This window comes from Anser anser (genome assembly GCF_964211835.1).
Source record: "Anser anser genome assembly, chromosome: 5".
Classification (NCBI taxonomy): domain Eukaryota; kingdom Metazoa; phylum Chordata; class Aves; order Anseriformes; family Anatidae; genus Anser; species Anser anser.
In genome coordinates, this window is record NC_139725.1 from 32,665,980 (window position 1) to 32,680,626 (window position 14,647).

General features: G+C 39.9%; 1 protein-coding gene across 6 annotated transcripts in view; it reads left to right on the forward strand.

The window, feature by feature from the left end:
- Positions 1-2,232: 2,232 nt before the first annotated feature.
- Positions 2,233-14,647, forward strand: part of LOC310900117 (cytosolic phospholipase A2 epsilon-like) — a 30,873-nt gene continuing 18,458 nt past the window's right edge. For 2 of the 6 annotated variants that reach the window (XM_083837560.1, XM_083837565.1), the window contains exons 1-3: positions 2,523-2,564; positions 3,564-3,636; positions 13,807-13,943. In XM_083837560.1, coding sequence (XP_083693686.1) covers positions 2,526-2,564; positions 3,564-3,636; positions 13,807-13,943 — 249 coding nt within the window. In that variant the 5' untranslated portion in view covers positions 2,523-2,525. Of the gene's footprint in view, positions 2,413-2,437; positions 2,460-2,522; positions 2,565-2,606; positions 2,655-2,695; positions 2,904-3,563; positions 3,637-13,806; positions 13,944-14,647 lie in introns of those variants that run through there. The other 4 variants (XM_083837562.1, XM_083837563.1, XM_083837561.1 and 1 more) reach the window with 4 other exon arrangements.

Genomic DNA, 14,647 nt, shown 5'->3' on the forward strand with positions numbered 1-14,647 from the left:
TACTGAAACACACAACAATCAAGAAAAGACCACTATAGAGGGAAGTGTAGTTTGTTTTTGATATGAATTTTTCCTCAGAGGCAAATTACTGGGGAAAGATAATTGGTCTTTAGTCTTTTCTAGAATTGGAGCTGGTTATTTTGGTCCTAGACCCACAAAAGGGTTGTGAAACGGACAGTAGCTGGCAGCTGGCCAGCCAGGATGAGAGTCAGGAGAGTCTCTTACCTCTTTGTGTAGCCTGGCCTAAAAGAAATAGGCAAGAGCTATAGAAGAGGCTTTTCTCTACACGCATTTACCAGCAAGACATGTAGATATTTTCACCCTTATCTTAAATCCTGTCTGATGTTCTGTCTAAAAAGCCACTGATAAGCTCAAAATAAGGAACCCAAACTGTCAAAATGGGCATCATGTTTGAATCTTCAGTGCCTACCAGGGAGGGTCTCATCATGTTTGTGAGAGTTGTCCTGTTACTGCAAAGATCTGAGTGTTGTATCAGCTTTGTCAAGTCTGTGGGCTCCTGGGGTACCCTGGTTCAATTTCATTTTTCAGCTGTTGCCTTTTTTTTTTTTTCTTTTGTTAGAAGTTTACCCTGTTAGATACTCTGCTTGATTTTACCTCAGGAAATTTTGATGGTAAATGGTGAGCACCTGCTCCTTCCTGGTTTTACCAGCCTCAGGCTAGTTAGAAAATACACATTCCTTAGAAAATGGACCTAAGGGTACCTCCTACAGCCTGCTACACCTTCTGCATGTCTATTAACGGAATTTGAGATGTACCCTAAAATATCAGAAAACGTGACCCAAAACAGAAACAGTAGTTTCTTGGACATTGTCATTGTGTTTTCTGTTACTGGATTTTTCCTGTTCTGTAGGCTCACGCTAGATGTGTCCCAGGTACCTGTCCTGGGCCTTACCACTAGGCCCTCTTCTAGCAGAGGCACTTGCTAGCCAGTGTCTAGGATGGGATCCCTCAAGCTCCATCTATGCTCTCCAGTGCTTACTGTGGGGGGAACTTCCACTGAATTTAAGAGATCCTCAGGAGGAGGGGATAGAGGCCTGGAGACTGGCCCAGAGTTTTTCTTTCCTTGAACTATTCAAGTCAGACTTTCCCAGGGGAAGGCTCAGGAGACAACAGCTCAGCCACTGCAGAAGCTAACAAAACAGTCCAGGCTTACCCACTTCCTGATCAAGTTTCTCAGCTTTGAACAAACAGCCAAGGCTGCTTGTCTGATACAGCACCTTTTCGTGCATTTACTTGGTTTACCTGATTATTGAGCTTGGTAATGCTTATTTCGTACTGTACAAAGTAGGATGATTTGATTTTGGGAATGACTGTTGCAGACAGGCCAATAGAAGAAATTAGGATTTAAGGAATGTTATTACAATGCTGAAGATCTCTTACCACACAGAATGCTTTTGGTGGAATGTTGTACAGGATTGAGGTTTTTTGTTGTGCATTTTCCTGATGCGTGTAGAAGGGGAACACAGGTGATGGGTACTACCACCATTTTGTGAGAATACAGCATCAGCTCCAGCAGACCTCAAATGGTGATTTCATACCAGATATCTAGGCATGTCAGTAGCGGGATACATGGAAGGGCTATGCACCTGCATATCTGCTGTTGCAGTTTTCTGCCAGAAAAAAAGAAAAAAAAGTTGTCATTTTTATATCAATTTAATTACACTGCATCGTGTTGAAAACAACTAGACATTAGCATTTAAGATGAATGAATGTATGCCCAAATTTGGAGGAAAATGTGTTCTTTTTGTCTTGGTTTACTTTTTTTTTTTCTTTTTTTTTTTTTTTGCTTGTTTGTGAGTCCTGAAAGAAGGAAAACATATAATCAAACTGAACAAGTACACACATGAAAGCGGGGAAAAATCTACCAGCGTGTAACTCTACCCTAGGAAAGTAAATAAAATTTGGTTGAAATGCAGAATCTTTAAAAGTTTTGTCCACAATGCCTTTGACTTTTGATTGAATTACTGTTGAGCTGCTGTTTTCCTTCAGCCTACACATATCTACTGCTATCTTCTCTGATTTGTGCATTGTTAGACTGCCAGGTCATAGGTATCTATGCAAGTGCTGTACACTATCACTCCTTAATCTTGATTTGCTAATAGCTCTAAGCATCTTGGTGTGTACAGCCTTCCTCCAACACACACCTGTGGTGTTTAGCTATCAAATAAACTCAGCAAATTCCCTCCCCTTCTCTCTTCATACTTTCCCTTTCAGGCAATAAAGAAGGTGGGGCACAGATAAGCCACTTGGTGCTCAACAGGTGCCTCCTTAAAGTTTGCAGAGGTACTTCATGAGTCACTGCCAGCTGTTGCCTCTAACACTAACGTGACACCTGTATCTGACTTGTATGCAGCTGGGAGCACAATGGGATCCTACTGGAGTGCTCGTGAGGTAAGAAATTCAGACCAAAATTCATTAGAAGCTGAACATGACCTGGGGTGGGTTTGTGACTGGGATTCTAGTGCCTAGAATAGGATTCAGGAGCTGTTAGTCCAACTTTCTGCATGTATTTACTTATGTCAGGCAGACTGACGGCTTTGCCGGTACTAACATCCCTGCGGAGGCATTTTTGGTGGTGGAGAGAAGTTCAGCTGCATTGGATGACCCATGCAGGGGCTGGGAATAAGTCTGAGGTTTCTCACAGAAGTTTGCTGAGGACCTGGGCTGAAACTGTGGTTTGATGCAAGCGTGTTGGGATCTTTCTCAGTGCAGCATTTGTCAGCTATGAGTATTGTCGTTTGCTGTGCCTATGTAGCTGTGCTAGCAACCACCTGGTAGTGGTTTACATAGGAGAGACACAGACTAACAACAGTAGTTAATCATGGACACAAAGATAGAACTAGTTTGACATTTGTGCATGGCTGACACCCAAGAAAATCTTGGTCTGTGAATTTATTTATTTTTTCTCTTCTCTTTTGGTGGAACATAGGCAGGGGAAGCCCCAAAACTCTCTGTTGGGCTCCAGAAAGTCTCATGCTCTGTCCTCTCCTCAGCTCTGAAATTAACTTGCTCTCTGACTATAAATGAGTTATTTAATCATTCTGTGCCCATCTTCACTAGCTGTAAAATGGAAATTACAGAGCATTTCTGCATAACAGGGATATGTGTTAGCAAAAGAGTTCATTGAAACCAGCGAAGGGCTCAGAGACCTCCAGTGTGGGACCTCCATGGCTTAACAAATAAACAGAGTGAAAATGTAAACTGGCTAAAGAAACCCTACAAATCTATAGGTTTATCATTTCAAAAAGAGGGGAGAGTAATGAACAGAATCTTGCAATGGTCTTCATGTGGGAGACGTGTTCAAAGCATGGAATGGGGCCCCTCATCCTCTCTGCTCTTCCCCCTTGCCCTTAACCATTAAAAGAGCCTCATGAGAAAGAGTAAAGTTAAAGACCTCTTAGTGATAGACGGCAGGAGAACTAGTCTTCCTATTTTGTCGCATGGTGTTGAAAATTGCAACAAACATTTACGGGAGGATATGATTTATGAAGCATAAACAATCTAATGTTTATGCGAGTAATTGTTTTGTCATGTTCCCGCAGAGTGAAGAATGTCCGTGCAGCTCCCTCTCTGTGAAAATCATAAGGATGAGAAATCTGAGAAAGGCAGATCTCTGTGAGTATCACAGTTTTTCTTTGCACTTCCCAGTAGTTCAATTCTGAAAGCAGTGAGGATAACTGAACACGGTAACATGTATCTGTGTACAAAGCGTCACCATGGTTTCAGATATTGTTCCATATTTGAATATGTGCTATTCTTAGAACACACTCTTTTATAAACAATACCTTTCAGTTTATAGAAGTGTTACTCTTAATGGAAATACCAAAAGTCAACTGTGGTATTCTGTGAAGTGTCTTAACTGCTAACAAGTAAGTGTCAGTTACAGTTTCTGACGTGCTGTGATGCAGGCTGTGCCTCTGCTTCTGGATGAAAATGCCAGCACTGATGATGAGTGGCTGCTACAGGCTGTGGGGTAATATGTGGAGCTCTGCTATCACCTGTCCGTCTTTTGCAGGCAGTAGAAGTACATTCAGGCACATCTATATTTCTATCTCTGATTTTTAAAAAAGAAAAAAAAAAAAGGCGTTATATAGCTTATTGTCAAACAACTTTTTCTGGGAATGGTTTACTGAAATGTATTTGAAATACCAGACTTGCAAGGCAAAAACAATATGACTGAAATGTTTCTGGGGGCTTGGTGTAGTGGGTGAGAGTGGAAAAGAGAAAATCTCAGTGGTTACTCATGTAGGACAAACCAAGCTGATGGGACAACTCAAATATCTGTCTCAGAGAGAAAACACAAGGCAGGAATGCAGTGGGAAGGAAGTGAATGTGTACCTTTACGTAGTAAGTAAACCCAAGTGAACTCAGCAAGAATAATTGCCTCCATGGAGACCACATGGCTTTCTGAAAAATATTGGACTCACCTCAAAGGTTTTGCTCACCATTTTAAAAGGCTAGTGTATGCTGTTAAAGGTCAATAAATGATAAATTATTCACTGTTAAAAAGCAAATTGAAACCGAGTAATATATATATATATTTTCTTTACATTATAGATCCAAAAGACTAAGACTAGCATCTCTAAGTAAAATTACAAATAATTTCAGGCTTAGGATTAGTCTTTGCTCAGTTATTATTTTGGAAAATACTTTTTGTGGGAATGCATTTCTCATGTAATTCACAAATATACTCATATTTGTAAGTATTTGAAACATTTCAAACAAAACATATTTTAGAAAAAGCAGAGAACAGTGGCTATATTTCCCATTCATAGTTATTTGTTTTATTTACTATTTTTGTATAATTTAAAGTTGTTAAGAGAGAGGGAATTGCTGACAGAGTTGAAAGAGGGAACAGAAATAGTTCAAGTTGCAAAACCTATCTGTGCTTTGATGGAGTCAGTCGGATTAGGCCAAATTGTAGCTTTTGGAAGACCGTGTGTCAAAGACAAGTATGCTTTGCTTTTCTTGCTCTGTGGCACTGTGCAGCTAAAGGAGAGCCAGTGTCCTCCTTTGTGCAGAGGAGCTGCTATCCACAGCATCTTTGCCTCCTTAGATCTTGCACAAGTTGTATAATAGAGGATTTGTTTTTATATTACAGGATATCTATGTCAATAAGCTATGATCATGATCTCCTAGCTTTTTCCTTTTGTGTCAAACAAAAGGTCATATTTGTATGTGGTGTGAGCATAATAACAAGAATTAGGCTACTAATGTGTGTTGAAATCTGATATGAGTAAGGCTTACTCATGAATCAGAAGAATTTGCTCCAACATATGTAGGATATCAGGCAACTACAATCTAAGTAGTACACATAATTCCCAAGACAATGGTGTCCCGATTTCTGGGCATATTTGAGTTTAGCTAAAGTTTTTCTATAAAAAGTTGTAATAATGGTGATACCAGACCAGTCCAAAGGTTCATCTGTTTCTGTAGTCCTCAGAAGTGGCCTACAGCAGATGCTTCTGGAGAGGAGAAACACTAAAGCACACTTTTCACCACACCACTCTCCCACAGATCTCCCGAGAGATCTGTATGTCACAAGGTCTGGCTCCTGATTCAGTAGTATTCTTTGGGGTGCTTATATTGCATTAAATATTTATGGACATTATTATTATTTTTTTTAATCTTATTTGCCTTGCTTGGGCAGCAGAAATGCCTTCTAGAGAAATTCTGATATTTTCTGGCTGGCCTGAAAAGGCCTTTTCTACACATTATTTAGGGTTCTTTCTCACACAAAGACAATTGCACCCTTGCATTTATTCCAGAACTGGCAGACAACTTAGCATTAAAAGCTGCACAGCTGAAGCTGTCTCTTGTTTTTAAACCGTGAAAGCTTTGTGGCTGTCACAAATGTACCCGCTGCTCCAGCAGAATCTGGATTCACTGTCTGGATGGTGCTATTTCTCTGCAGCTGTACAGGATAGTGTGTGGATAAATGTGTTTAATTGCCCGAAGTCTGAACACCCGTCATCCAAACAGGGTGGCTTGAGGCACAGGCAAAACAGGGAGCTGTGACACATTCCTAGGGGCAGATATATGGCCATGGCTGTTTTCTCCTGGCAGAGAAGAGCCAGCCTTGCTGCTGCTGTTGGGAGAAGAGTTAGCTGTGAACTGTAGCCAGCAGGAACCACCAGGTACAGGAGTCACAGGCCAAGGCCCATGGCCTCTCCACATTCCTGTGTTCCCATCAAAGTGCACAAGGGACAGGAATGGCTGCACTGGATCAGACCAAAGGTCTCTCCTGCTGAAGTCTGAGAGCAGCCAAAGGCACCTGCCTAGGGAGGAGGATGAGGGTAAGGTGAAACAGTGTAGTGTTCTCTCATCCTCCAAGCACTTCAGATGTGGTGCTATCCCAGGCCAAACGGCATGTCTGTGAATGCAGCCACTCTTCTAGTCTCTTCTTGAGCCAATGTAATCTTTATGTACCAACAACAATTTTTGTCCAGATTCTGGTTTCCTTGTCACAAAAACCTTTGCTACTATTTAAATGCTCATCTTTGCAGTGGCAAAATCAGTTTGGCTTTTGCTACTGAAAGGCCTTGAATTTGTTCTTCCATCCAGTGGCTTCCTGTGACCTTCCCTTGTTTTTTTCTGTCAGTTGGTGTGGTGGAGCTTGGCTTTCAGAAGCTACCACCATGTGTGGGAAGAGATCAGTTGTTGCAAAAGTCTTGTTTGTCAAGGGCTGATCCACCAGCCAAGATCTCTAAAAGAGAGAGCTGAGCCTTCATCCTCATGTCCCCACATTCATTTCTTCACAGCCCCCTTTGAAGCCACCTCTGTGCAGGACTCTGCATTTCTAACATGTAAGAATTTCTTTCTGGAAAGACTTCGCTGCAAGCCAAGTACAACTGCATTTCAACCTAACAAGAATTAGACCCATACTGTGAAAATTCCTCATTGTTGATCTTGTTTTCAGTGAGGCTATTTGCTAGACCATCTTGCCCTACTTTGCATTTAGCGAAGTCCAAGGTTCCAGAAAGTGTTTCCTGAAATGCCCAAGTGATACATTTTTTTATTTTTTATTTTTAAAGTGACAGCCTAATTCTAAATTAGTGTTTTCATTAGATAAATTATGAAACTTGTCTTTATATCTTGCTATAGTGCTAAATCTGTGTCTTGTTGCTGTGTCATTTCAGTAACAAACTCATAATACTGCACTGATCATTGATTTTAAAAGTTGAAAGGCAGTGTTACTATTTTTTCCACATATCATCTAAATCCTGGGTAAACCACCCTAGTGAGACTTTAGTTGCTGTGTTGTCCAAAAGAAACTTTGATAGGAAAAGGAATGACTGAAGACATGCTAAACAAGCTGCATACGCTGCTTCTTACCCTTTCCACTGCCTGTAGTATGAGTGCGAGGGGCCAGCAGCAGCTGTAGTGTGAGGCAGGCAGGCAGATAGTGTGAGCCAGCCAGCACTAATGCCTTAGGGTGAAATCAGTCTTCTGTTAAAATGAACGTTGTCACTGACTTTTGCTGTGGTTGAGGGAAATGCTCAAACATGGTCCTATGATTAAGAGCATTGCTGCCCCTGTAAGACATCTCATATAGGTTCCTTATGCTACTAGCCCCTCAGGAGGGCTGTGTTTGTATTGAGAGAAATCCTAAAGGCAGCCTAAGAGAAATGCTTGACAATGGGTCAATGCTTGTACATGAACAAAGACAGAGAAATAGTTATGTAGATAACTACAAAGTTGCAACAAGGCCTGTAAACAGTGATTTCCTAATTAGTTAAGAAACTGAAATAAAAACACACAAAAGAAGCAATTGCTGATCACCAGAAACTCCTCCCTGTGATGTCATACCCGAAGCAAGGCTTTTCTTACTGTAATTGAAAGCTGTTCAGATCAGGATCAAGGTCTAATTGCATAACTACTAATTGCACCTGGCAAAATGGAGCTCTGGTCCTGACCGATGTTTCTCATAGAAAAGTAACAGCCACGGTTAATAATATGAAGAACAAATGGATGGGTGATCTTAATGAATATTGTCTGAATCAACTTTACAGTTGCAGTTGTTAACAACCTCTGTTCCCTTCTATTAAATCTTCCCATTGTTTTCTTTCACTCATCATCCAACTCTGCTCCCACTCTTCTTCAGTTCACAGCTACCATCTAACTATGTGCAAAAACCAGTTTCCCTCTGATCACACATATTATTTTCTAGTCCAGAAGACTATTTCTAGGCCTTTCCCTTTCCTGTTTCTCAGACCCTTAGTGAATTGTTGGTAGAAACACCAAGATGGAGTGTACTGTATACACATGTACATATACATGTATACATATATACATGTACAGTCAAGGAGGTCGCTAAAATGTTATTTGTTTAGGAATCCTGATCAGGGCACCTCCTTGCAGGTGGAAATGCCTACTGCTAGGTATCAATGGGTTTTATGTAAGCACACATGCATCTTCCTGTAGCCATGCTGACTTCTGTGTACCTTCTGTGTGCAAGAATAGAAAGCTGTTTTGGTGGTTAAAGGTGATTATATACAACGTTCCCTCATGACTTGCTGTAGACTTGTGGTGTAACCTTGGAAAAGGTGTTTTTACTCAGAACCTTAGTTCCTCATCTCTAAAGTAAGGACTGCAGAATGGGTATTAGGCACCTTGCAGGGGCATTAGGAGGATAAACAGTTTAGAGTCTGAAGGACTGGTGAAAGGAGTCAACTTTGATAAAAGTGCTAGGCTCATCCCTGTCTCAAAGGCGAAAGCTGGGAGCAGCTATCATGCTCTAATACTGTACCAGCACAAGTGGTACTGCAGCTGTTGTCTTTCACTGAACAGGGATGATCTTATAAAAGTCTTCGGTGGTACTACATGCTCTTAGTAGACTTCACTATCCTATTGTTTAGAGGAAATACCTATCTAATGAATGGTTGAAATGGGCTTTTAAATGTTTTATAATTTTTTAAATCTCAAAACCTGTTTTAAAACAGGTTGGAAGAGGGTGGAGGCAATGGAAATGAACAAGGGAGAAGCTCGGGTGGAGAAGAGAGGCTGGAATGAGTAGGTGATGATGGCAGCAATGTAGAACCAAACCATGTGTTTTGAGAAGACACAGTTCTATACAGAGCTTCATGGCCCTTCATTCTTTCTCCGCCACTTGGATTGCAGAGCTATAGGCTGTGGCACACTGCTCAGAACATGACTTTGTTTCAAACATGACAAGCTCATGTTTGTGCTTGGAAAGTTCCAGCAAACTTGGATAGACATCTGTGCAAGAGCTGAGATATGTTTCATGAAGTGCTGTGCTAATAAATAACACAGCACAAGACTAGCATTCAGTTTCTTTCAAATATATGCAGGCAACTTCAGGGGTTATCAACAGATAATAGCAATGCCATATGTGTTCTGATTTCTGAATAGGCATTCTGTATTTACAAATTTCTTTGGGCTGAGTTGTGTAATGCCTTCTCAGTCCTTATGAAGCTAAGCTGAGCAGTGCCTTTTCCCACGCTTACCATCTCCCACGTCTTCTTAAAAGTTATTGTACCTTGGCATTTTTGACCATCTTTGATAATGATCATATTTTTACTCTGTATCCTGCTTACTATTGCACAGTAGTGTATTGCATTTAAGACCAAAGTATACTTTGACACTGAACAGTGACCACAAATAGAATATCAGCAGATGTACTATTAGTTGTTATGTGGCACATTCCGAGAAGTTCATAAAGAACATGAAGATTGATACACATATTTACTCATTGCAGGACTTGCTTCAAGATATTTGAGATAGTCCTTTGAGGAGGAGAAGAAGGTACAACTTCCTGCCTTCAGTATTTTAATGTGAAAAATACTTTTTTTTCTTTTTCATTGACTACCAACAGATTTTCTTACGTACTATTAAAGATCCCGTAGAATCTGTTCTAATTCAGTCCTGATTGCTCCGGTTTCATCAAGACAACAGTATCTGCAGATTATCCAGTTGTGCATTAAGCAATGTGACTGATACTGTAATCAGTGATTCACTCCTTCCCGTACATGCTGAGCAGAGAGCAGCTTTGTTTTATGTATGCGTGCTCTTAGCGCTCCTTCACAGGCATGAGATGAAGCATGCTGCTGAGGTGAGCCTTTTGCTAGAAGAGCAATGTGATAGGGCTTGTGGGATGTCAGAGTCCCTGTGGAGGCTTGTCCTGAAGCAGTGCCAGGGAAAACCTTGCCCTTGAGGACTTTTATCAGTGATGTTCTCCAGAGAGGAACTTCAGCCAAACTTTTTGCTGAATTGAGGCCATTGATTACCTTACAGATAATGGCCAAGAATCTTGAGGTAATTTGCTATTATGTGGGAGGCCAATGTAAAGAAGAGTGGTTTTTTTACATGGCAGTGCTAGTCTGCATCACTGAAAAGGCACGTGAGGGTTTCCACATGAGTCTATGGCTTCCCTCCCAGGTAATTTGTCTTGCTGTATCCTCAGTAAGAGGCAATGAAGTAGTGCTGCAATAGTAGCCAGTGAAGTTTAAAAGAAAGATTCGCTCACAAATGTCGGAGATGGTGCTTATATCCTATTATGCTATTAAATTGACAATCTTTTTGAATGTCTGCCTGGCAAAGGTATTCATCTTCTATTTATCCAGGCCTAATCTTTACAACATTTCTCTCCCACGTTCCCTTTCTGTTCAAGAAGAAAACGGAGAAAGAAAAGTTTTGGGGTGAAAATGTTTTTTGTAAGTCATATATATTCTTAATGTTTTCATTCATTCTTATTCATAGAAAAGTTGCTGTAAACTCCTAGATCAGTTGGGAGAACTGGAGGATTCCAGCCAGAAGTGTGAACTAATTTAGTTTAACAGTGAAAAGGGGATTAGTTGTAGTCCTATGATAAAAGACAGTCTGGATGCTGTGTGTTTATCAGTGGTTTACTTTGATGTAAAAGAAGCTGACAGTGACGTCTTTGTAGAAAAGATATATATATAATGTGAAGACTTGATTGTACCATTGTGCACATGGTACACATCCAAAGCATAGTATATACATCAGGATGAACCATTGCTTTGATATAAACTTTTAATCAAGACCTAATGAGGAAATAAACTAAAAACAAACTGTAATTTCTGTCTATGTTATGCCCTGTATGTTCAAAATTTGGATCATAAAATTGTCACTGACATTTGCAGTAGTTTTGCAAATAATGAGGCCTTCCATCATCCAGATATTATCTGGGAATTTTTCACTTGGGCTCGTGTACAGTATAAGGATTTCTCTATCACTTCCTTCCCGGACAGTCAAGTCTGGGAGGGAGACTGGTTAGTTGGTTTCCATGTAATATAATTGATATATATAATAATCATGCCATGATTATTCTGTTTATTGCCTTCCAGCATAAACATGGGCATCACGTGGCAGCAAGTCCTGATTCCATATGATACATTTGTAGGTTCACCTAGACTGGTCCTCTTCTCCTGAAGCACGATCAAATTTACTTTATCTGTCTCTGATAAATTATCTGAGTAGGAGTGCTGTCTGAAATGAATCATAGAAAATGTATAAAAAGGCTCTCAATAGAGCTTACTAGAGCACTTTTAGAGCTGGAACAGTTTTCCTACTACATCTTTTGTTTATTTCCACCTTGCCATGCAGAGACACTGATCATTGTCCTCTTTTTTTACACTCATTTGGACATTCCATAACTGATTGTTACCCTCTTCTTTGTCATTCTTTGTTGTTGAATTAGCAAACTCAATTCCTTCAGCTCTTTCTCATATGCTAGGCTGATGAAGGCAGTCCTCTTCAATCTGGATATGTTTCATTTCAATAATTGGTCACAGTTAAGTCTTTAAAGATTGAGGTGGCAAGTGAGTGGAAGAGAGCTAGAACCTGGAAGACACTGGGCATCCACTTGTTCTTGTCCATGGCTGGGAGTGTATGCAGACATTTCAGTCTCCTGCACGTACATCTAGCATTATGTATTTGGGATCTGGTCCTATAGTTATATAAATCTACATTGTGTTTGTAAGTTATCTGATAAGTCCAACAGCAGTATAGTTTTGTGGCATCATTTGTTATTTTTCATGCAGTGATCTAGTTGTAATTGCTTGTTTTCATATTCAAATGTCTTTATCTGCATTCTTGTCTTGGGCTATGTTGAGACTGAGGCCTTACTGGTTACTAACTGAGCCGGTGTTAGTGTAGATCATCAGGCTGTGGGAGTTTGTTTTGCTCTTATTAATGGTGAACAGCCTTGTTAAAGACTGGAGTAACTTTTGCTACAGGTCTACTGTGTTCAGAGAGGATGACAGATTGAAGAAAGTTCCCAACACAGCTCTATCTAGATGTAGGTCAAGAGTGTAGCACTGGCTTCTTTGATAAAGAAACTATCTAAAGCCCATCTTTTCAAACAAATTTCTTATCTAGTATGTATGACAAAGAGATTTCCCAGACCACAAGTGAACAAATTCTCAGAAACACACATACCTTCTCCTCTCGCACTGCCTGAGGATGTACCTATTCAAAGTTAATATTCTCTTTTTCACTTATTAAAAATCAATGGAAGACTTGTAGAAAATATTGTGGGGAAGACAGCTAAAAAATGCTTTTATGACCTCCTTAACCAATAAATTGTTATCTAAAGGTATATTACATGTATTTGGCATTTCAAAATTATAGTAATGAGTTTAAATTATCCTAATATTACTTGCAAGTATTATAGAGGTCTGTATTTGTAATGGTGAAGTCTTTTCTTCTCCACTGTGGACAGTAAGGTGGAAACTATCAAATGCATGCTGAAAAACTGGAAGATGTTTCATATTCAGGTTGTATGAGAAGACTTGAAAGATAAATCATATGTAACATGATTGCAGAAATTGTTTTAAGCAATACCTATTCATTGCCACATGAGTAATACGACAAGTTTAAAGAAAGTGTGGAATGAGAACCAAAGACTGACAGAGAAAGAAAAACATAATTACTGATAAGGTGCTCTTTTCTTGTGGGTCATCTGGTAATAATAATAGTAGTTATTTTTTGTGTGTGATGCTTTTAATCATGGGATGTCAAAGCAAGTTACAAAAGAGGAAATGATCATTATCACTGTTGTATTGATGGGAAAATGCAGATAGAGAAGATTAATTTAAATGGAAGCAATTGCCTGCAATGACCTAGCAGCCTGGAACAGAGCTGGGATTGGAGCCAACATGTCATGAGACCTTTTCCAGCAGGTTACCTGCTTGGTCACGCTGCCTCTCAGGATGTATCCCATAGTCCCAAACTGTCTCATATTACACCAAATATGACCTGCTACTGTGATTACAAAATGAGTTCTAAAGGTTGGAGACATTAGAGACAACTGTGGTTGCCCAGCAGACAAAAGAAATGTCTGTTGTGTTAAACATGAGTACAGAGCAATGTACAGAACCTAGGATAGCAGACTTGCTCCAAATTGGAGGGCTGGTAAGAGTGAACAAGAGTGCAGAGGGAGTGAGTCCTGCCATACTCTTCACTTCAGGGTCTCAACAAACTGGGGACATATCAATATGTTAAATAGAAATAGCGCTTTTTTTTTTCTTTTTTTTCCTCACCAGTTCCTTTTACTGGGATAATTGGATATTAGGACGTATCGATATATTAGGATATTAGCTTCTCTGAATCTCCATTAATGACCAGAGCTTCAACCCGCTTGACAGAACAAGTAGTAGTGAGGGTTGTTGAGTAAGAATGTTTAGAAAAAGTAATAAAAACAGTATCTCCTTTTTGCAGCTTACCATCTATGCAGTGCTATAAGCTTATGTTCTAAGATTTTTATCGTAATATGTTAGTTACAATATATCTTTTTTAATACAGTTAGTCAAACTGACTGCTATGTAAGCCTGTCCTTGCCTACTGCTTCCTCTGAGACTGTCCGGACCAAAACCATCAAGAACTGCAAAGACCCAATCTGGAATGAAACATTTTGCTTCAGGATCCAGAGCCAAGTAAAAGTAAGATGCAGAGTGTATTTGTTTTTCTATTTGGGCGGAGATCTCATTTTGTGATCCATATGTAGGGTACCATAAAAATAGCTATGTGCGAGAGACTGGAGGGATGGTGGGTAAGGGAATGTGCAGTAGCATGCAGCAGCAAAATTAAATTTTATTTTTGTGTTGTGTAGTAGATAGATGAGATATTTCACAACTATTCATATAATGTTCTACTGCTTTTCACTTTTTCTCTTTTATTATTTTTCCTTTTTTTTGAAGAGTAAAGGTGAGAATTTCAGAGTAGACTGAAGAGCATAAGACAGACACATATGAACTAAGTAATGAAAGCAAGCCTGAGTGCTTTTTTTTTTTTTTTTTACTATTTCTTTGGAATTACCTCAACTTAAAAAAAAAAAAAAAAGGCAAACAAAACAAAATTTTCAAGTTTGCAGAAGGCCAGCTAAGTTTTTACGATGGTGATAAATGTGAGAGCTTAAGATAGCCCTAGGCATGAAGAAAGGTTGGCTTACAGCCTATCAAACCTTGTTTTAAGACTTGCACCCTTCAGTTCCTGGTGCTGCTGACAGAGCAGGTGAACTGCAGTTCCACCAGGTGCCAAATCAGCAGGCCATTCCCCCACCTGTCTTATCATCAATGCCAACAGGACACTCAGAACAGCTCCACCACAGGGTCTTCAGTCAACAATACCTCTTTCCTTTGTCCGC